This window comes from Trachypithecus francoisi, unplaced genomic scaffold (genome assembly GCF_009764315.1).
Source record: "Trachypithecus francoisi isolate TF-2019V2 unplaced genomic scaffold, Tfra_2.0 Lachesis_group21, whole genome shotgun sequence".
Taxonomy (NCBI): domain Eukaryota; kingdom Metazoa; phylum Chordata; class Mammalia; order Primates; family Cercopithecidae; genus Trachypithecus; species Trachypithecus francoisi.
In genome coordinates, this window is record NW_022681467.1 from 54,127,117 (window position 1) to 54,149,877 (window position 22,761).

Sequence of the window (22,761 nt, forward strand, 5' to 3'; positions counted from 1 at the left end):
TCTTTCTACCTGGTCATCCCCAAGTACCTGGTTCTGCCTTGCAATAAGGGAGCATTTAACAAGTCCTTCGTACAACCACTATAAAGAACAACTTGGCAAAAATTTTCAAATATGAGTAGTAATGATAATAATGGGCATATTATATCCTTTAAATGTAATAACTCAGTCCTTTAAGCAATCCACTGTGCTTTCCAACTCGTAAAAAGTCACAAGAGACCATCATTCTCACCCAAACAGCCAAAACAAGCAAGATAAGTTTTTAAAAGCCCATTAGGCAGCTGAGCACACAAAGAAACCTAAATAAACTGAACTTCAGAAAGTGATAGACCGTTCAGAAGAGAGCCATAGCTGCTCTCATCCTCTGTTGGAACAGAGGGACAGGGAAACTGCCACAGATGGGAACAGCTGGGCTCTCAACTGTGGAGACTTGAAGTGGGGCAGGTAAGCTCAGAGCAAGCTCTCCGCAGGAATTTCTGCCTTTGCTGGGCATCGGGTGACAGCAGCCAAGTTGCAGAAATCCGTGGGTGGGGCTGCAAAGCAAAGGAATTTCTTAAAAATCTTGATCCAATTCACTGCCCCTCTCCTCTGCTGTGTCCAGTCATCTTATAAAATGTCCGTTTAAAGTCAGATAAGTAGAAAGTATCCAAACTGAAATGCAAAGAGAAGAGAAAGATTTTTAAGAAGAGAAAGATTTTTTAAGATATCCAAAATCTGTAAGGTGCCGTCAGCTTCACAATTGGCGTCCCTGAAAGAAAGGAGAAGGGGAAAGGAAAAAAATTCAAGAGATAAAAGTTAGGAACTTTCCACAGTTGATGGAAGTGATCAATGTGTAAATCTGAGAATTTCTGCAAACTCTTGTCGGGATGAATACAAAACAAACCACAACTCCACAACCTGGGTATATCATAGTCAAACAGCTGACAACCAGAAATAAAGAACAGCTCTTAAAAGCAATCAGAAGAGTAAGGATAAAAACATGTTATATACAGGAGGACAGTGATAATAATTATCTCTGACTTTTCAGCACAAACAGTGGAGGTCAGAGTATAATGATACAGCATCTTTAACATAGTTAAAAAAGAAATAGGCAGGGTGTGGTGGCTCACACCTGTAATCCCAGCACTTTTGGAAGCCAAGGTGAGTGGATCACCTGAGGTCAGGAGTTCAAGACCCAGCCTGGCCAATATGGTGAAACCCTGTCTCTACTTAAAATACAAAAATTATCAGGGCGTGGTGGTGGATACCTGTAATGCCAGCTACTTGGGAGGCTGACGCAGGAGAACCACTTGAACCCAGGAGGCGGAGGTTGCAGTGAGCCAAGATCATGCCATTGCACTCCAGCCTGAGTGACGAGACTCCATCATGAATAAATAAATAAATAAGTAAAACCTGTCATCTAATTCTGTATCCAGCAATAATTAATTAATTAAACCTGCCAACTAATCTGTATCCAGCAAAAACTTTCTTCAAAATTAAGGTGAAGACATTTGCAGACAAAAACTGAATTCGTCTACAGTAGGCCCATATCAAGAGATATTAATAGGAGCCTGGTTCATCCAGCTAAAAACACTATTGGCTTTAAATATATATGTAACAATTATATTATTTGTTTTACTAACATATGAAGAAGTTAAGTATCAGGCAACGGGAGCACAGTGGATGGGAGGGGAATACATGAAGATGTGGAATTCAGCTGGCAGAGTCTTAACATTGTTCATGAAATAGTATAGTATCCTTCGGAAGTAGATTGAAATTTAAAGATGCGTACTGTAAGCTCTAGAGAAACTATTGAAAAAATAGACACATACAGAGAGGTATAGCTAAAAATCCAATACAAGAAATAAAATCGAGGGCCCAGTGCCGTGATTCACACCTGTAATCCCAGTGTTTTGGGAGGCCAAGTGAAGGGATGATTGTTTGAGGCCAGGCGTTCAAGACCAGCTTGGGCAGTGTAGCGAGACCCTGTCTCTACAAGAAAATGAAAAAATTAGCTGGATTTTATGAGTCACACCTGTAGTCCTAGCTACTTGGGAGGCTGAGGCGGGAGGATCGCTTGAGCCCAGGAGTTCGAGGCTACTGTGAACCAGTATTGTGCGACTACACTTCTTTTAAAAAAATTTTTTTTTGGCCAGGCGCAGTGGCTCACACCTGTAATCCCAGCACTTTGGGAGGCCGAGGCAGGTGGATCACCTGAGGGCAGGAGTTTGAGACTACCCTGGGCAACGTGGTGAAACCGCGTCTCTACTAAAAACACAAAAAACGTTAGCTGGGTGTGGTGGCGGGTGCCTGTAATCCCAACTACTTGGGAGTCTGAGGCACGAAAATTGCTTGAACCTGGGAGATAGAGATTGCAGTAAGCAGAGTTGGCACCACTGCAGTGCAGCCTGGGCGACGAGTAAAACTCCATCTCAAAAAAAAAAAAAACAAAATCCTTTTTTTTAAGAAGCAGGATACTGCCCTCAATATTTGATCTATCCAAAGAAGACAGAAAAAGAAGAGCAGAGAAATACCAAAATGGGAAACATTAAACCTGCTCTATAAATTATTATATTGACTGTAAGTTTTTTTATTTTGAGCTTTTTTTCCTTTGTTTTAAATTATAGACTTCATGTTTTGCCTGGGATAGGGACAGGAGTTAACCAGAAATGGGCATGAGGAATCCATCTGGTCACTGGAGATGTCATGCATCTTATTCTGAGCAGTAGTTACACAAGATTTTTTATGGACTCCATGATATAAAAAATACGATGTCTGTGAATATAATGTCTGACAATTTTACTGTGTTTACCAACTTTATACTTTTTTTTTTTTTTTGGCCTTGTTGTATTGGCTAAACCCTGTAGTCCAATGTTAAATCGAAGTGTATGAGTCAACATCCATGCCCTGTTCTTAGGGAATAGCTAAAATTTAAAGAGTAACAACCAAATGTTGGCAAGAATATGAAATCACTAGAACTCCATAAATTTCTAATACAAGTATAAATGGTTTCACTACTTTGGAGGACTCTTTTTATGTGTACAAAAACACTTGTACAAAAATGTTTATAGTAGCCTTGTTCATTATAGCCAAAAACTTGAATCAACTTAAATCCCTCCATCTAAGAACGGGCAAAGTGCAATGTATTCACACAGTTGAAGAGCATCCAGCAATAAAAAAGAGTGAACTACCAAACACTGTAGATGAATTTCAAAACACTGTTAAGTAAAAGAAGCTAGACACAATAGAGTACATATTTTATGATTCCATTTATTTGAAATCCAAGGACAGTTAAGCCTCACCGCTGAAGTGGAAGTCAGAAGCGTCTTGTGTGGGGTGGGGACACTTAATATGCTGTTATGCTGTCTCTTCATTCCCTTTGCCTCAGCAAGCAGTTCTGCTTCTAGGTCTTTGTCCCACAGATAAACTCACATCACTTCTAAACCGATTAAAAATTCTCCAAGGTTAACACTTGCAGCATTGTTGATGAGTGGGGGTCTGATTATATCCATTATGGTGCAGGTACTCAATATAATAAAGGAAAAAAGCCATCTTCAGAAAACTTGATATACTTAGATTGGATGATCTCCTAGGCATAGGATAGAGAAAAAAATCAAAGATATGTGGTATGTATTGCCATCCGTGTTTAAAAATAAAAGAGGACACGGGGAAACTGTATATGCATGTGCTTTATCTGACCCTAATGTATTTCTGAAAGGAGGTCTAAGAAGCTGCTAAGATTGAATTTCCAGGGAGAGGAATTCAGTGGCTGGAAAGGAAGGTGGGAGATGTTTGGGTCTATCCTTGTTTTGTACATTTTGAATATTGAAACATATGAATGTATTACCTATTTAAAAAATTAAAGAATACAGTTACAGTTTGGAAATAACTGAAATAGTTCATCACACACAGAGTTGCCTGAACTGACAGAAGCCTGCTACATAGACTTGCTGAGAACTCTCCCTTTCCCTCACCCCAGTGATACCTTGTGGATTTTGTGTGTTAGTCTTAAGTTGTTCCTTTTGTCCCTTCCTGCCCATCCCATCTTTGTCCAGAATCATTTCCGTGGGCCACTCAGCTTGCTTCCCCTCCTTACTGTTTTCTTTGTTTGTTTCTTTGTTTTTGAGACAGAGTCTCGCTCTGTCGCCCAGGCTGGAGTGCAGTGGTGCGATCTCAGCTCACTGCAACCTGGTCCTTCTGGAAGTTCTGAGGGGAGAATTCATTTCCGTACCTTTTTCAGCTTCTAGCAACTGCCTTGGCTTGTAGCCCCTTCTTTCATCTTCAAGGCCCATCATTCTGTTCTCCATTTCCATCTTCACATCACCTTCTCTTCTGGCTTCACTCCACCTGGTCCCACCTGGGTCCTCTCCCCATCACAAGATCCTTGATTTAATCCCATTGGTCAGATCTCATTTGGCATGTAAGGGAATCTGTTCACAGGTTAGGGTGCAGGTCCTAGGATGTCATCACCATTCTCCTGCTCATTCTCCTGCTCACACCCTGTCCATTCTGCACTTACCTCATAGGCTAATTAGCTGGTAATTATCTATTCACCTGACCAGTACCCCCAGTGTAAGCCACTTGAGGGCTGTGATGGGCTCTTTCTCTCTTGCCTGCCTGGTGCCCCTGCCATGCTGCCATGTGGTAGAAGTCCTGGTGTTTGAAGGAGTGAATAGATTGCGCAGTACAAATAGCCCTGTAGTTCAGAGCACAGACTGCCTGGCTGTGGATCCTAACTGCACCTCTCACCAGCCCTGTCTACTCTGTGTCCCATCTGCAAAATGGTGATGAAGAATCAAAACCAGCCTGGAGCCCACAGTAGAGGGGTTCAACTGGGTCACATGTGAAATCATTAGAAGTGTGCCTAACAATAAAGTCAAGACAGTTTTGTCATTGTTGTTACTGATTTTGTTTTTCATGTGAAATGGTATATGTTATGTAAATTATTATTGACAAGTTTAGGAAAGGATAGGCTTTTTGCTATTTAGTTATGTTTGTTATTTATTTTTATTTTATTTTATTTTATTTTATTTTATTTTATTTTTTTGAGATGGAGTCTCGCTCTGTCGCCCAGACTGGAGTGCATTGGCGCTATCTCGGCTCATTGCATCTTCCACGTCCCAGGATAACTTTGTGAAGGTCCCTTGATACCTCTGTTAGGAACTTCTAGATGTCATGTGCCTTTGGTCTTTTTATGTCTCAGTCTTGGTATTCAGTGGTGTTTCCATCAGTATACATAATCCAGAAATCCAAGGGTTGTTTGCATGAGATTTCTAGTTTGGGAAGTGAGAGTCCTTTGTTAATTGTAAAATGTGCTGGATTGGTCAGGCGTAGTGGCTCACGCCTGTATTCCCAGCACTTTGGGAGGCCGAGGTGGGTGGATCACGAGGTCAGGAGATCGAGACCATCCTGGCTAACACGGTGAAACCCCGTCTCTACTAAAACTACAAAAAATTAGCCGGGTGTGGTGGCGGGCACCTGCAGTCCCAGCTACTGGAGAGGCTGAGGCAGGAGAATGATGTGAACCCAGGAGGTGGAGCTTGCAGTGAGCTGAGATTGCGCCATTGCACTCCAGCCTGGGCGACAGAGCGAGACTCCGTCTCAAAAAACAAAAAACAAACAAAAGAAAGGTGCTGGATTGTTCATCCTCGGGCACTATATGCCATTATGGGGATGACAGCATCCCATATGCCATGCAAAGAAAAGGCCTTGCAGTAAAGAGAGGTGCTGGAATGTGATGTCAGAGCACACCTGTGTTGCAGGAGAGCTAAACGAGTCTACTGCAGTTAAAGAAAAGAAATGTTTAAAATACCTCGCAGCAAGTTTTTCATTGAGAGCACGTACTCTGACCGAAGATCGTGACTACTTGGTGTGCATGAAAGTCATATTTTTAGAATGCCATGAGAAATGGAGAAGTATATGAAAGGCATTCTAGCTTTAGGAAATAATGCTAGCAGGGGTTTTAGATTAAAGACATAATAAGATCTGCCTAGGCAGAGTGAAGAGAGACAGTTTAGTAGTGAAAAATAAGGTTATCAGACAAGTAAATGGCAGGCTGGAAAATAAAAATGTATCATTTGAATGGCAGGGAACCATTGCCAGTTTTTCAAAAAGCAAGATATTGAAATACCCTGCATCATTTAACTTGATCGTTAAAGGAGTGATCAAGTGATCCTAGAGTTCTAGTGACAATGGAAGGAAAAATTGTAGTAGTCCCACTCGAAGATTAGGGTCCAATTGATGAATTTATTTCGGGGATTGAGGTTTGAGTGTAGATTAAATATAAAATGAAGAACCAGACAGCTCTACTTCAAAACTGGATGCAAGTAACAAAGGACAAAGAATAGTTGCAGACTCGTTTCTGTTCTGTGGAAGGCAGACATAATGTTCTGTGATTGAGATCTTGGAATTTGGGGTGATTTTGGGGGGTAGAGTGGAAATAAAGCCCTTTTTTCACCATGTTAGGTAGGAAGGGTGATGAAGTATCTAAATTGTGTAGTTAAACTAAATCAAGCAGATTTGGAAAGGTACTGTTCTCAACAGATAAAGACCTGACCGTAGGAAGGAATCCATTGTTGAGTCCTGCAGGAGGCCTTCTACCTGGGGCTAGCCCAGAGCTCTGGAGGAGCCATAGGCAACCACCCCCTCCCGTCTCTCACCCTGAATCCAGGGGTTACCACTACGGAAAAGAATCCAATCCTAATGCTGAGGAGGAAGTGGTTCTTACAGATATGATAGGTCAAGATTTCCACCTCTCAGAAATCAACAGAGATGCATTGTGGAGTTGAGGGGAGAAAGGTTGACCACTTGAGCTGTGACCTGGGGGTAGGAAAGAGCTCCTGATTCAAATGTGAGCGAGCAGTGAAGAGACACCCCCTCCCTCCAAAAAGTGATACAATTCCTTTCTTAGCAGAATTCCACAGCTCTGAGTGAGAGAGGGACATAGTGACTCTTTGCTCTAACTCCTGGATTTTGCTGGTCACCTGTGGGCTAGAAGGAGTTGGAGCTGGTGGCTTGGCAGGAGAAGGCAGGAAGGACATTGCTTGGGCATACTCAGCCCTGTGCTAGTTGAACCACTTCCCGCATACCCTAAAGGCCACATGCCTTGCTATGGTTGCAGAGCCCAAGTCTGCTCTAATCTCAGTGTTTTACCTGCATTTCAATAGTACTTCTCACTTCATGCTTCGGGAAGTGCTTGGCCAAGACACCCTATATCTGTTGGCATAATAGACAGCCACCTAGCATGTAGGCTACATGATCATTGTTTTGTTGGAGTTCTAGGATAGCAAGGAGATGGAGAGATGACGAAGATACCCGTATTACAGAGGAAGAGTTACAGTGAGGCCCCTACGCTCAAAGAACTTAAAATTCTCATGGGTGCGTCAGACACTGAACAGGCAAACTTTAAAAAGAGGAAAACATAAATGGACTACTCAGATGTTGTGAAAGGTGCTCTAAAGACAAAGTGCAGTGGTGAGTTGGGTGGGAGGCTGCCTGGTCAGGTAGATGGCACAGGTGTCTATGGTCATTAACATTTAAGCTGAGACCCAAAGGGTGGGGAGCATCTGGCCAGGGGAGAGCCAGTGGGAAAGCATCCAAGGAAGAAAAGCAGTCAGTGGTCAGTGGGAAGGTGGACGCAGTGACAATTGAAAAGATTTGAGACTTGAGAAGACCAGTTTGATGACTGCAGTGGCCCATGCAGGATGTGCTGGGCCATGAACCAGGGCAGCATTGACACATGACGCAAAGAAAAGACGTCTCTGACGCAGCGAAAGTCAGGAAAGTGAAACTCACAGCAAGTATGAGTAGAAATTCATCTGTTTTCTAGTTGGAAGTGTTGACTGGGGGAACTTGTTGAGAGTCTTGGGGCTTATAACCTCTTTTCTCTGAGAAGGCTAAAACAAGCTGTTGTCCTGAAGAGACAAGTAGCTGGAAGTGGTAGAGAGCTAGAAAGGTGGAGAGAGAATGTGGGATAATTGCTGTGTGGAATGGAAAAAGGCCTAAGAGGCATGCCCAGCAGACAAAGCATAGAATCTGCATGCCCGTCCACATAGTTTTGTAATTTTTCCTCCAGTGAGGCCACCACCCAACCTTTGGGTAGAGGAAGCAGGTGGAGAGGCTGTTGGAGCTTTTCTGGGTGGTTGAGACAAGACAGGCAAGGAGGCTAGAGAACTGGTGGTGTGGGCAAGTGATGCTGGTGATCAAAGCACAGGAAGCCAACAGGCAGAGATTTAGACCCAAGAAGGGAGCTTGAGGTACAAGAAAACCTCAGGGTAGACAGGAAGGAGGTGTGGTGAAAGTAATGAGAGGGAAGAATAGAAGGGTGGTCCAGGGTCAGACAGGGAGTTAGATTTAATCCTTCAGGGCACTTTCATTACATCATAGCTGCCATTTTGTCTTTTATCTGACTCAGTAATAAGTAGTGTTTTCATTAAAGGGAAATGCTTGGCAGGTAGGTTAAACTTCGTTGAGTTCGGATCCTGTCATAATTATTGTGTATACCTTTCTCAGCTTTTTGTCTACTTGAGACATATTTCTTCTTTTGTCCTTTGAGCAGCCAAAATGGAAGTGTTGGATGTGTTGGCTCTGTTGGTAGGCTCCTGTTGGATGCCTGTTGTCACTCATAAATGTAACACCACAGCCATAATTGATGGAGAGTTGAGTTGCAAGCTTTTAGGACTAATTGCAAAGTCTAAACTAAAACATTTCCTGGCGCTGCCTTTAAATAATAATAATAATACCTTGTATAGATATAGTGCTTTACATTTTACAAAGCACTTCCACATCCATCATCTCATTTAATCTTCACAATAAACAATGCTTTTTGAATGCTTAGATCTTTCCTAAGTGAGAAATCATGTTGCACAGCCTGCTTTAATCATAGTGAGTCGCCAAAAGTTCTTGATACAGTAACCATTTATGGAGTACCTTCTATGTACAAAGCACTTTACTAAGGATACCAAGGGGTAAATTTTCAGTAAATAAATATCCAGTAAGTAGTATCTATCAGTAAATACGATCTTGCCTCCTAATTTACCTTCCCTTCCTAGTCACAGTCACTATTTTGGAGGCTACTTGCTATGCCATAAATTTATATAAATATTGCCAGGAATTCATTGTATCAGAGTTGAGGTTTTAAAACTAAGGATTCTGATACTTGTCTAAGCTTATGATTCGTCAGAAAGCCATCTTGTCTATTTCAACTTGCACTTTTCTTGCAGATTATTACTTGAATCTCAAGAAAAATATTTCAAGGCCTCAGCATATCTGAGAATGCCAGCCATTGAGTTCAGTGTCCTCATTGGAGTGATTTGGGTACAACTTGGCAAAAAAAAAAAAAAGAGTACAATTTGGCAAAAAAAAAAAAAAAAATGGTATAACTTGGTACTTGGTTCCAAAAGGCTTATTATTCTTTAAAACAGAAGACATGCCTATCTCTGGGCTCTATTGGCCAGACTGGGATGCTTTGAGGAGACAAAGGACTTCCTGGGAGGCTGCCCTCTGGGTGAGGGGGGAATGGAAGGTCATATTGGAGTTGGGCCCAATCCCAGGGCAAGAATCCTGAACCTGTGTCCTGGAGTCCCCCAAATGTCCAGGCGTGTCTTCTGGGCCACCATGGCTCTTCAGAGGATACACAGACTTTGATGTCTTATTCAAGATCCTCCAAATGTAGAACCCCCAAAATAATAGGAACCCTGCCATCAAAGTCCCCTGGTCAGAGTAGCTCCGTGAAAGTGAGCAGTGTGACCTGCAAACCATGATTCCTTCTCCCATCCGGGGCTGGATGAGGCCCCAAGGTCCGATGTTGAACTTCAGCTGAGAAACCTCTTTTGTTGATGAAACGCAGGTGGTCATGAGGGGTGCTGATGATGAATCAGGTCCCCTTGGTGCAGCCGTTACCTCCCCAGCCATCGTCCTGCTCCTTGTTCGACACCTTAGTGTTATTAATTCGCATGTTAACACTAGCTCTCACTCACCTATTTACATGAGCATGTGATTTGGGAATTGGGGGAGGACAAAGCCAGGTCCTAAAATTTTTTTTTTTTTTAACTAGTGTATACATTCCTGGACATAGTTTTTTAGGAATATTTTCCCATGATAACATCTTTTTAAATAACAGGTTCTGTGTTTTACAAGGGAGGCTAATGTCTGTATTGCCAAACTATCTCTTGATTCTTTTGATACGGAGCTTAGAACTCTTTCTTCTTGGTGTTGGGCAGATGTGCCTAATGCTTTATTTTGACAGAGGATATGCACTCAGCATCTGAGCATCCCATAAATACTCCAGAGAGGAGCACAATTAGGATACAGTGTGGTGCTGGGAGATTGAGCGTTGGTTGAGTCTAAGTGATGTTTCCGACTGGGGCTGGAAACGTGCTTTATGTAATTGTATTCTGATCATTGAGGTCTCTCTTTATAGGGCATCTTTTATGACCAAGACTGTCCAGTACCAAAATGAGCTACATAAATTCCTAATCTGGGATACAGCTGGACAAGAACGAGTAAGTCACTCTTTAATTTACTCTGTTTCTCTGAGGCCCAAATGAAAGTTCCAACTAAACTGTCAGCATCCCTGTCATCTCACGTTACTCACTTCTCTTCTGTGCACCGGAGACACATTTTTTTCCATTTGCGTAGGCCAGCCTTTGCCTTTGCCTTTTCAATTAGAGCCACAGAGTCCACCGATGGAGAAAGTGATAATGGGCACTGAAGGCATTTTTATGCCTTATAGTGTCTTAAAGTAAATGCTGACCAATAGGCCTGATAAAATCCCCCTCAGAGCACTGTGTATAATTTGGGGCTCCCTCCTCTGGTAAGGATATATAAAGCAATTAGTGATAGAAAGGGTGAGTTAAGCACAACTCATTTATCGCTGCCTTTTAAAAGCTAAAGAGGGAACTTTACAGCATATAAAGTGTGAGATTTAAGTGAAAAGGATAAGCTAACATGGTGCCTTGCAGTAGATACTTAATAAATGCCTGATGACAAAATTGGCCACAATGGATATCTACTTAAGGAAAAGCCTGAACCAGAAGTGGGGCCTGGACATAGCAGCGCGGGGTCTAATGGAATTTGGGGAAGCCCACCCAAATCAGAAATGGCCGGGAAGGCAGGGCTGGGGCAGACACTTCCGCCTCCTCCCCTTTCCTCTGGGTACTAAGACACTTCCGCCTCCTCCCCTTTCCTCTAGGTACTAAGACACATCTGCTGCTTCCCTTTTCCTCTAGGTACTAAGACACATCTGCTGTCTCCCCTTTCCTCTGGGTGCTAAGACACATATGCCTCCTTCCCTTTCCTCTGGTTACTAAGACACCTTCCGCCGCCTCCCCTTTCCTCTGGGTACTAAGACACATCTGCCGCCTCCCCTTTCCTCTGGGTACTAAGACACATCTGCCGCCTCCCCTTTCCTCTAGGTACTAAGACACATCTGCTGCCTCCCCTTTCCTCTAGGTACTAAGACACTTCTGCCTCCTCCCCTTGCCTCTGGGTACTAAGACACATCTGCCTCCTCCCCTTTCCTCTGGGTACTAAGACACATCTGCTGCCTCCTCCCCTTTCCTCTAGGTACTAAGACACATCTGCTGCCTCCTCCCCTTTCCTCTAGGTACTAAGACACATCTGCTGCCTCCCCTTTCCTCTGGGTGCTAAGACATATCTGCGTCCTCCCCTTTCCTCTGGGTACTAAGACACATCTGCCTCCTCCCCTTTCCTCTGGGTACTAAGACATATCTGCCTCCTCCCCTTTCCTCTAGGTACTGAGACACATCTGCCTCCTCCCCTTTCCTCTAGGTACTAATACACATCTGCTGCCTCCCTTTTCCTCTAGGTACTGAGACACATCCTGCTGCCTCCCCTTTCCTCTAGGTACTAAGATACATCTGCCTCCTCCCCGTTCCTGTGGGTACTAAGACACATCTGCCTCCTCCCCTTTTCTCTGGTCACTAAGACATACCTGCTGCCTCCCCTTTCCTCTAGGTACTAAGACACATCCGCCTCCTCCCCTTTCCTCTAGGTACTAAGACACATCTGCCTCCTCCCCTTTCCTGTGGGTACTAAGACACATCTGCCTCCTCCCCTTTCCTCTGGGCACTAAGACACATCTGCTACCTCCCCTTTCCTCTGGGTACTAAGTCCAATTTCCCTTCCAAGGTGTCTCTGGCAGCCACCCCATTATTCAGCTGCCGTTTAATTTAGTTTTCAAACAGTACGATCCAAACAGCACATCTGATAGATGCACGGTACTATCTTAAGCTCTTAAAAGTGTACCAGAAGTAATCAGGAAAAATAGTCTGTCATCACAGCCTTATCTAAGACGCCATAGATAGTGTGTGTAGTATGAAATCTGACAAGAATCATCACAGACAAATGAAGGAAAACAAAACAAGCCATTACTGTTGTCCTAGACATAGACTCCATGCATTTGTACAGACTTAACGTCTTAAGTTTGCTCTGTTTGGTTTCTTCTGTTTTTAACACTGGATGTTGTTTCTCTGTCCCATTACTCATCTGAGATACTTCTGCTTCCCGTCTTCTACTCCCCGTTCCTTCTCCTTTGCTCCATCTAGAATGGAGCATTTAGAACAGCTGGACCTTTGCTAACCATCCCTCTTCTGTCCTTCAGAAGTGTGTTGCTTGCCAGAATCCTCCTGAATATATCTGTAGAGACAGCCCTGGGTTCTTTCCCTCTTAGCCACAAATCCATGTGGCCCTTCCTACTAGTAATATATGTACCCTCCACTAAATCCCAGATTTCAATTACCCCTCACATATATTTGATGATACAGCAAAGCCCTTATCATAAAGAATCATGCTATAATACAGATTCCATTATGCTTTGAATCAGAGCCTGTCCTGGTATACGCAGTGATGTATAACATCTCTTTTTTTCTGAAACACACAAAAAAATAACACAAGGGTGTTTGCCTCTTTCCCTTTCTGCCAGCATGGTAGCAGAAGTCTGTGAAGTTTTATATTTAGCTGGTTTTCCTGCCTCTTGCTTGTCCACTTCTAATTGGTTCTGCAACAGGAGTAGTTGCTCTGAGATGCAAAGCTGCCTCCATCCTGCCTGATGCACTATCACGCAGCCCAGAGCTGCACAGGAGATGCTCATGGGGCCAGGCCACAGGCCAGGGGTGCTGACCAGGAGGCCCTGCATGGAGAAGGCAGGAGAGGAGCACCACCTGATGAGCACTCACTCCAGCCTGTTGTTACTGGGCATGAGCACCTGTCCAGGGTGGCCAAAGTGCAGTGCTAAGGAAAGCCACACACCTGACAGCTACCCAAAAATTGTTTGAAATGCTGGGAGGATCACACAAGGCACGTCTTATAAGCCTGCCTGGGTCGGGGACTGCCTGTTTATCCTGGCAGTGCATTGAAGGTCCAGAATGTGCCATCCACAGCCAGGATCTATTTCCACCTCCTCCCACCAATCTGTCCTCTAGCACAAACTGTGTGCAGTTCTCCAGCATGCCAGAGTTTCACACCTCATGCCCTTCCACAACTCTATTCAGCCTTCAGAACCCACCTCTGATGTCACCTAAAGGGGGCTTTCCTGCCATCCCTGCTCTCGGATAAGAAACCACATCGCCACACTGCTGTGTTGTTCAGACTCACATCTGGAGGTCTCCCTGGGTTCCTCCCTTGCCCTCAGCGCTGGACACCTGCTCCATCCGGATGTCCTGACAGCTCCATTCTCTAAATGTATCACACTTGGGTTCACTTCTCTGTCTCCGCTGCCAGCGCCCTGCTCTCAGCCACCTTGGCCATTCACTGAGTACTTTAGGCTTTTCGTGGGTCCCCTGCTTTCCCTCTGTCCATTACATGTCCTCATAGGACCCAGAGGAATCTTCTGGAAACAAAAATCAGCCTGTGTTATCAGCCTGCTTAATATCCTACAGCGACTTCCCGCTGCACCTCTCATAACAGCCACACTCTGAACAGAGACCTCTCAAGCCCCACGTGACTTGCCCAGGCCTCCCTCTGGGCTCCTCCTTCTCAGGGCCTCTAGCACTCCTTGGCCTTATGCCTCTGGATACACTGTTCCTTCTCACCAAAGCTCTCTGTTCCCTCCACTGGAGCCCAGCTGGCTCCTTTCCCGTCTTTTAGTCTCAGGTTAAATGTGACACACTCAGAGTTTTCTCTAAACCCCCTGCATCTAAGCAGGGCCCCAACTTTGTTCTTCATTACTGCCCTTACTTGTTTTCCTCAGAACGTGCATTAAAAATTGTCCTTAGGGCCGGGCGCGGTGGCTCAAGCCTGTAATCCCAGCACTTTGGGAGGCCGAGATGGGCGGATCACGAGGTCAGGAGATCGAGACCATCCTGGCTAACCCGGTGAAACCCCGTCTCTACTAAAAAATACAAAAAAACTAGCCGGGCGAAGTGGCGGGCACCTGTAGTCCCAGCTACTGGGGAGGCTGAGGCAGGAGAATGGCGTAAACCCGGGAGGCCGAGCTTGCAGTGAGCCAAGATCTGGCCATTGCACTCCAGCCTGGGCGACAGAGTGAGACTCCGTCTCAAAAAAAAAAAAAAAAAAAAATTGTCCTTAGATACCTGTCTACCTACCTTCATTGACAGAATCTCCCATCAGACTGTAACTCCAAGAGCTGGGACCACAGTGTCTTGTTCACTGCTGTACTCCCAGGGTCTAGCATGGTGCCTGACCTAGAGCTGATGTTCAGATATTGGTTGGTTGGATGAATCAGCACATAAACTCTTTGGAGTATTCTTTTGTATCATGAAGTCTTTGATTGTACTCATCCATGGGATTGTCACCTATTTCCTTACCTGTCTGCCTTTCATTAGACTGTAAGCTCCTTGAGGGCAAGGACTGCCTTCATGTCTCTGCTCTCAGCCCCTGGCACATGGTATTGATGCCCATAGGTTTATGTCTACTGATTGCCAGCCCTACTTAGACACAGATAAGGACAGCTCCTCTACCTACTTTTACCATGTGAGTAGTGCATGACTCAAATTATAAATTTCTGGCGTTGTGTGTTTATTATTCTTTGTAGTTAGGAGATTTATTATAGAAACCAGAACTGTCATAAAATGAAAACCCTTTTGATAAACTGACTATTCAAACACCCTCCCCAACCTCCCCATTTGACATCTCGTACTGCACATAGTTTTGGCAGATGAGTTGTCTTTCTAATGGTCCAGCTACATTTGATTGCAAAGTGATTTCATTAAGTCAATGAAAGTGATTTTGGAGAATTTCTCAAATGTCCTGTGAAGCCCTTGACGGTAGGGATCTTGTTAACTGAAATGAAGAAGGATACTGCTCAGGATGATGATATGAGTGCTTCAGAAGATAATGGTTTGTGTATCAAAGGGTTAAGAGGGGCCTAGGGAAAATTGATGAAGCCCTCAAATATTTTTGTAAAAATGTGTCATTTTTATGATAAGACTATGAAAGTCAAACATGAAATATAGGATATCGTATTGTGCTAGCATGTAGTTTTATCAGAAGACTCTTAGCCAAGTTATCAATCAAGTTCGACTCGGTGTTCATCCAGAAAATTAGCTCCTGGCTGCAATAATAAACCTAAGGTTTTTCAAATACTAGATAAAATTAAACTTGATTTTACGATTTTGAATTTATCTTCTCAAGATAGAGCCTTTGTGAGACCATTTTGTCCCTATTGTTTGCTACCTTGAATGAATGCATTTGAAGTCACCCTTTCTCTACCAATTATCCTTCAGTAACAAAGACTCCTGCAGTAGTATTGAGACAGACACAACACATACATTAAGCAGCATCATGTAGTAAGAACCTGTCAAATGCTTGCCATCTGTATGTGATTGTATAAAAGAAAGTTTCTTGATCAGGCATAGTGGCTCACGCCTGTAATCCCAGCATTTTGGGAGGCCAAGGCAGGTAGATCACCTGAGGTCAGGAATTCAAGACCAGCCTGGCCAACATGGTGAAACCGCATCTCTACTAAAAGTACAAAAATTAGCCAGGCATGGTGGCGCACACCTGTGGTCCCAGCTACTTGGAAGGCTGAGGCAGGAGAATCACTTGATCCCGGGAGGCAGAGGTTACATTGAGCCAAGATCGCACCATTGCACTCCAGCCTGGGCCACAGAGTGAGACTCCATCTCAAAAAAAAAAAAAAAAAAAGCTTCTTAACCGGAGTCTAATAGACATTGCATCCAGTCTTTAAAGATTTACATTCCTACATCTTAATGTGATTTCTCCCAATGACTGTTTTTACAGAGATAGGAACACTAGGAAGACTCAGACTTACTTATTGTCACGGTAGTCATGTAAGGAATTGTTCTCCTGTTTAAAATCAGGAGCAAGTATAGTGGCTTAGTATCGTCTAGAGTTGGGGCAGACAGTCCCAGAGACCAGAGTCTGCAGTGCATCATCCCCACTGGCCAGTGCTTGAAGAGCAGCAAGATCTGACTCTGTGAGTAGAAGCAAACCCAAAAGTGATCCCATTATTAGAATTAGCAGACAGAATTTACACATATGTTTTTGGGCCAAATCCAACCTGCCACCAGTTTTTGTAAATAAAGCTTTCATGGAACATAGCCAGGCTTGTTTGTTTATTATCTATGGTGGGGATGTCCAATCTTTTGGCTTCCCTGGGCTACATTGGAAGAATTGTCTCAGGCAGCATATAAAATATGCTAACGATAGCTAATGAGCTTTAAAAAAAGAAAATCACAAAAACAGCTCAGTGTTTTAAGAAAGTTTATGGATTTGTGTTGGGCCACATTCAAAGCTGTCCTGGGCCACATAACAGGCCGCAGGTTAGACAAGCTTGATCTATGGCTACCTTCACTCTTCAATAATAGAGTTGAGTAGTTGCAGCAGAGATTATGTGACACATAAAGCCAGAATATTTACTACCTGGTCTTTACCAGAAAAAGTTTGCCGTCACCTGATTGAGAGCCGAGTTTGCAGCAGAGATGTGCTGACGTCTTTTGAGTCTCTTACATGCCTCCACCTTCTTTCTTTGCATCAGAAGGACATCAAAGTTTCCATGTCAGTAATAGCAGAGTGGCTTGCCCTGGCACAGATAACAAGTATGTATAAACTCTGGACAAAACATTTAAAAAACAACTGTTTGAAGGCACTGCAGAGCAACCAAATGCAGTCAGGGGCTACAAAGGGGAGCTTTCTTGTGTAAGATCCACATTTTATAGCTTTTCCCCAGTGGGCACTTCCCAGTTCATGTGGCACAGGGTAGCTAGGACTTAAGCAGAAAGCTTGTGTTGAGTGTAGAGTTTCGGACTGCTAGAGCAGCCAGAAAAAGAGGAGGCGAATCGCAGAAAAGAGGGATTCAACAAGGAGGGACCCCGTAATATCTGTTTATAAATTTCCCTGAAGTTTTTTTGACCCCCAAATTTTGAATTCACAAGAGAGACAGTATAAAATGCAACAGAAACCAGTAGATGGAAAGGGTGACAAGACAGCAGAGATTTCAGCTGCTCCTCGTTACAGCAGGGCTAGACTTCAGAGTTTGAATCCAGTCCTGCTGTGTTACAGGGGATCACTAAACACCTTGGGCATTCCAGTGAAACTTCAGAAGGGCCATGCCTTGGGAGTAGAAACGGTATCCTAGGACTAAGGGCAAATCCAAAAACCCAAATAGACTCACCCTCACAACGTGTAAAACCAATCTCAGGATGAGTCACCAGTAACTTAATACTCTGCAGAGAAGATTTTAAAAAACCAAGCATCTACAGTGTATCATCCACACTGTCCGGTGTACAGTCAGTGCTACTACACATATGAAGAAACAGGAAGGTGTGACCCAGTGAGCAGAAGCAAACCCTAAAGTGACCCTTTTCTTGGAATTTGCAGACACAGAATTTAAAGCACATATTTTATATATGTTCAGAGATTTAAAGAAAAGTAGGCCAGGCACAGTGGCTCATGCCTGTAATCCCAGCACTTTGGGAGGCCACGACAGTCATATTGTTTGAGTCGAGGAGTTCCAAACCAGCCTGGACAACATGGCGAAAGCCCATCTCTTAAGGGGAGAAAAAAAAAGAAAAGGAGTGTTAATGACTTAACTGCAAATGGGCAGTCTCACACAGAATGGAAACTAACGAAGAATCACATGGAAATGCTAAAACTGAAAGCTGCAATATCTAAGATGAAAAATTCACTGGAGGATGATAGAACAAATTAATCAGAAGAATAGAAAAAAAGTAGAAAAATATAGACAGAGTCTCAGTATCATAGGGACAAATTCAAACAGCCTAACATATGTGTAATTGGAGAACCAGGAGGAGCAAGAGAGAGAGATAGGAACAGAAAAAAAAGATTTCGAGAAATAATGGCTGAAAATTTCCCAAATTTGGTGAAACATATCAACTTACAAATTCAAGAAGTTCAACAAATCTCTAAGTACAAAGAAAACCATATCTAAGTAAGTCGTAGTCAAACTGCTGAAAAGCAAAGGTAAAGAGAAAATCTTGAATGCAGCCAGAAGTAAAAGACACGTAAACAGGAGAACAACAATATGACTGACTTTACACATGAACACTGGAGACCAGAAGCCAGAGGAATAGGATCGTTAAACTGCAGAAAGCAAAAACCTATCAATTTGCCAGACTTCATTTTCAAATCTAAAGTCAAAGTAAGAACATTTTTAGAAAAACAAAAACAGAAATCAACAGCAGCCGTCCCAGAAAGTTTTTCACACTAAAGGAAAATGACAGTGCGTGGTAATTCAGATCCATAGGAAGAAATAGTAACCACTAGAAATGGCAAATAGAAACGTCTGCTTTTTCTTCTTAAATTACTCAAAAATTAACTGACTAATTCAAAAATTATAACACTGGATTGTATAGTTTATAGCATATGTAGATTTAGATTATTTGACAGTGGTAGTACAAAGAATGGTAAGGTAACAGAAATTAGACTTTTGCAAGTCTCTGATATTTTACGTAAAGTGCTACATTTTAAACTCTAAGTAGACTGTAGAAAAACGTGCAGTAGTCCAGACACAGTGGCTCACACCTGTAGTCCCAGCACTTTGAAAGGCCAAGACAGGTAGATTTGAGGCCAGGAGTTCAAGACCAGCCTGTCCAACATGGCAAAACCCTATATCTACTAAAAATACAAAAGTTAGCCGGGCATGGTGGCACTTACCTGTAGTCCCAGCTACTTGGGAGACTGAGGCACAAGAATTGCCTGAACCCGGAAGACAGAGGTTGCAGTGAGCCAAGATCACACTACTGCACTCCAGCTTGGGTGACAGAGCAAGACTGTCTCAAAAAAAAAATAAAAATGTGTGGTATATATTATAGTTACAAAAGCAACGACTTAAAAAATAATACAAACAAGTACAGTTCAAAAGTCAGTAGAGAAGTTAATATACTAAAATTGAGCACTAAGAAAGATTCAAGCAATGCAAAAGAGGAAAGGAGGAGCAGGAATTTTTTAAAAAATGGAACAGATACAGGCCAGGCACAGTGGCTCACGCCTGTAATCCCAGCACTTTGGGAGGCCGAGGCGGGTGGATCACCTGAGGTCAGGAGTTCAAGACAAGCCTGACCAACATGGAGAAACCACGTCTCTACTTAAAAAAAAAAAAAAAAAAAATTAGCTGGACAGAGTGGCGCATGCCTGTAATCCCAAGCTACTTGGGAGGCTGGGGCAGGAGAATCGCTTGAACCTGGGAGGCAGAGGCTGCGGTGAGCTGAGATCACACCATTGTACTCCAGCCTGGGCAACAAGAGTGAAAATCCGTCTCACAAAAAAAAAAAAGAAAAGAAAAGAAAAAGAAATGGAACAGATATAAAACAAAATGGTAGACCTAAATCCAAATATCTTAGTAAATACATTAAATGTAAAGGAGCTGAACCGCTGAACCTTACACTTAAAAGGCAAAGGTTGTCAAAAATCAGGACCCAACTATGTGCTGCTTATAAGAGGACTACTATAAATATAAAAACAAAGTTAGAAAATTATAGAATGCAAAAGGATATAGTATGCAAATAAAAAACAAAAGAAACCCATGTGGTTATATAATATCAGTAAAATGGACATGAAAACAAAGTGGAAGGAGGGCATGGTGAGAAGAATATTGAGGAACTTTCTGTGTTGATAGAACTGTTTGACATCTTAGTGGATGGTACTCACACAGATATATACATTTGTCAGTTTATCAGATTGTACTGTTAAGATCTCTGCTTTTCTCTGTATGAGTTTTACCTTACGAATTTGAAGGAAGAAAGAAAACACAACCCTGTAAAGAACATTGCCAATATAAGTACATCAAAAATGAAAGCTAACACCATAACCTTTATTCCATCTGTGCACTTCTGTCTCATTTTCTCTTATTCTCTTATGCTGTTGAAGTCAACCCAACACTTTATCTCTTTTTTACTCAGTAGTATAGTTTTCTTTTCTGTGGTGCTTTCTTGCTTATAACCTTTATTTTTGTTTTCTCTCTAAAACTTAATGTCTCCTTTATTGGAAGTTAGTAGGCTTTCACCTCAGAGGCAGGGGTTTCTCTCACAAAGACTGGTAACAGTTTCTGTGTATGGACAGCGAGGTCTGACACTTAGTTTGACAGCTCCCCACACTCATGCAGTTCTTACTCATTTGTTCACCAATTTTTGATAACCTATAGCGTGTCAGATGCTAGGCCCTGAGATAAAATGGCGTGCCCAGCAGACATGCTGACATCCCTCATGGAGCTTACAGTCACAACTTCACTTTCTTTGGTAAAACTCAAATTAATACAAAACTTTAAAAGCCAAAAGGTCAAACTCATTGGATAGGGAGTTCCAGAATCCATAGTTGTGTATGTGGTTTATGTATGTGCACCAAATGCTCCCCTGTGATCATTCCTGCCTGTGTTCAGGGGTAAACCGCCATTAACAACAGGATGCAAATACAGTGTCATCAGATCATAAGTAGGGGTCAGGCTTCAGAGGGTGTAAGACGAAAATTAAGTATAGGCAAAATTCTTGTCATTAAACATTAGCGTCATATTCAGTGGGTGAGATGCTCACACAGGACGTGTGCCCAAGAACCGAGGTTGACTGGGGAAAGAACTTCACAGCCTGCATCTCACACTCACCGAGAGACATAGCTCACGGAGTCACCCCTGTTGTTCAAATGGTTGTTCCTCTCCCTTCTCTTTCCTCCCTGGTGTGTGTCACGGGGTGTGGAGGCCAGGGTGACGAGTGGGAAGAAGCTGTGTATACAGGGTTAAATTTATGTAAATGAAATTAGATCTGTAGCCAGCATTTGGGAATTGCTACATGCATGGAGATATCAAAAAAGCAAGTCTCAAACTCATCCAAGTAGTGAATGTAAATGTGTACTCATTTCTGAAGGACAATCAGTGTTCAGATTACAGGGTTTTCTTTATGACATCCAAATGCAGCCACTTCTCTGGAGAGCTATTTATAGCATTATTTTTATCTCCATGATAGTTATGGAAGCCAAAGTTTAAAAGACTGTTGAACAGATGAATTTGGGAATTATAACACTGAGTTCAATTAAAAAGCCTTTTGAGCGGAAACAATTGTTTATAGCACCATATTTAATTCCTATAAAACTGTATTCTAAACTATCTTCTGAGAGACATTTCAGTGTTACGTTAAAAGTTTTTGCCTTTGGTAATTACTGGTTCATTTGCTTTAAAGCAGCATGTCATTTTCTTTGGCTTAAGAGAAAGATTACATTTTGTGCAGGGATAATGGGCTTGTAAGTCTAGTGTAAAACGTATTTAACCGATTCTCCCAATTTTCTTTATTTTCCCTCCTCTGCAGTTTCGTGCCTTAGCACCAATGTACTATCGAGGGTCGGCTGCAGCTATAATTGTTTATGATATCACAAAAGAAGTAAGACTATATAGCTTTCTTTAGATTGTTTTGAAAACTCTCTTTTGGTTGGTTAGATCTCCAGTTGCTCTCCTTTTTTTGTGTAACAGGAGACATTTTCAACATTAAAGAATTGGGTGAAAGAGCTCCGACAGCATGGCCCACCTAATATTGTAGTTGCCATTGCGGGAAATAAGTGTGATCTTATCGATGTAAGGTAAGTGATTAGAGCGAGAGATTACAATACCTATTATGTGTTCCTTTTCTTAATGAGCAATATCCAGAATAAGAATCTTGCTTTTATTTTATCTCTGACATTGAAAAATTCTTTTTGGTTGTGTGGTTGGAGTCCTAAAGTTTCAAACTGAAATTAAGATTTCAGGCATTTGGAGCTAATTATATTATATGTATAGACAGGTGTGCAATTTACAGAAATACTGGTTGCTTTGCACCCAACATTATCTGAGATCAGAGCAGCCCCCAGGCTCCCATGACTTAGAATACTTGAATGCAGAAAGCACATTTATTGGCAGTTTCTCTGGGCCACTTCCATCATTCCCAAAGCAAGGGCTTTTTAAAAATTGTGGCTGGAGAAGAAAACCCTGCCATCCCTAATCATTCCATTAGCTACATTACTAGTAGTACCCAGTTTTGCTTCATTTTGTTTGTTTACCCATGGATGTGGTGTAGTCAGGAAGACCGTGTCTCAGGGCCCAGCCAACAGCCATTTAGGACATCCTTTGTCCTCATAAATTTGGTTAACTACTGGGTAGGTGGGGGTACAACTAAGATCTTTGTGGGTAGAATTTCTGATACGTAGTTGTTGCCTTTCAGAGAAGTCATGGAGAGAGATGCAAAGGACTACGCCGACTCTATTCATGCAATTTTTGTAGAGACCAGCGCAAAAAACGCGATAAACATAAATGAACTCTTTATAGAAATTAGTGAGTATCTCTGTGCCTTATCCATTTCCTCTGTAAAA

General features: G+C 42.7%; 1 protein-coding gene across 1 annotated transcript in view; it reads left to right on the forward strand.

Moving 5' to 3' along the window:
- The window catches only part of RAB22A (RAB22A, member RAS oncogene family), a 52,864-nt gene that overhangs the window by 23,443 nt on the left and 6,660 nt on the right, over positions 1-22,761 (forward strand). The window contains exons 3-6 of the mRNA XM_033186870.1: positions 10,397-10,478; positions 21,729-21,800; positions 21,890-21,996; positions 22,614-22,723. Of these exons, the coding sequence (XP_033042761.1) occupies positions 10,397-10,478; positions 21,729-21,800; positions 21,890-21,996; positions 22,614-22,723 (371 nt within the window). The remainder of the gene's footprint in view (positions 1-10,396; positions 10,479-21,728; positions 21,801-21,889; positions 21,997-22,613; positions 22,724-22,761) is intronic.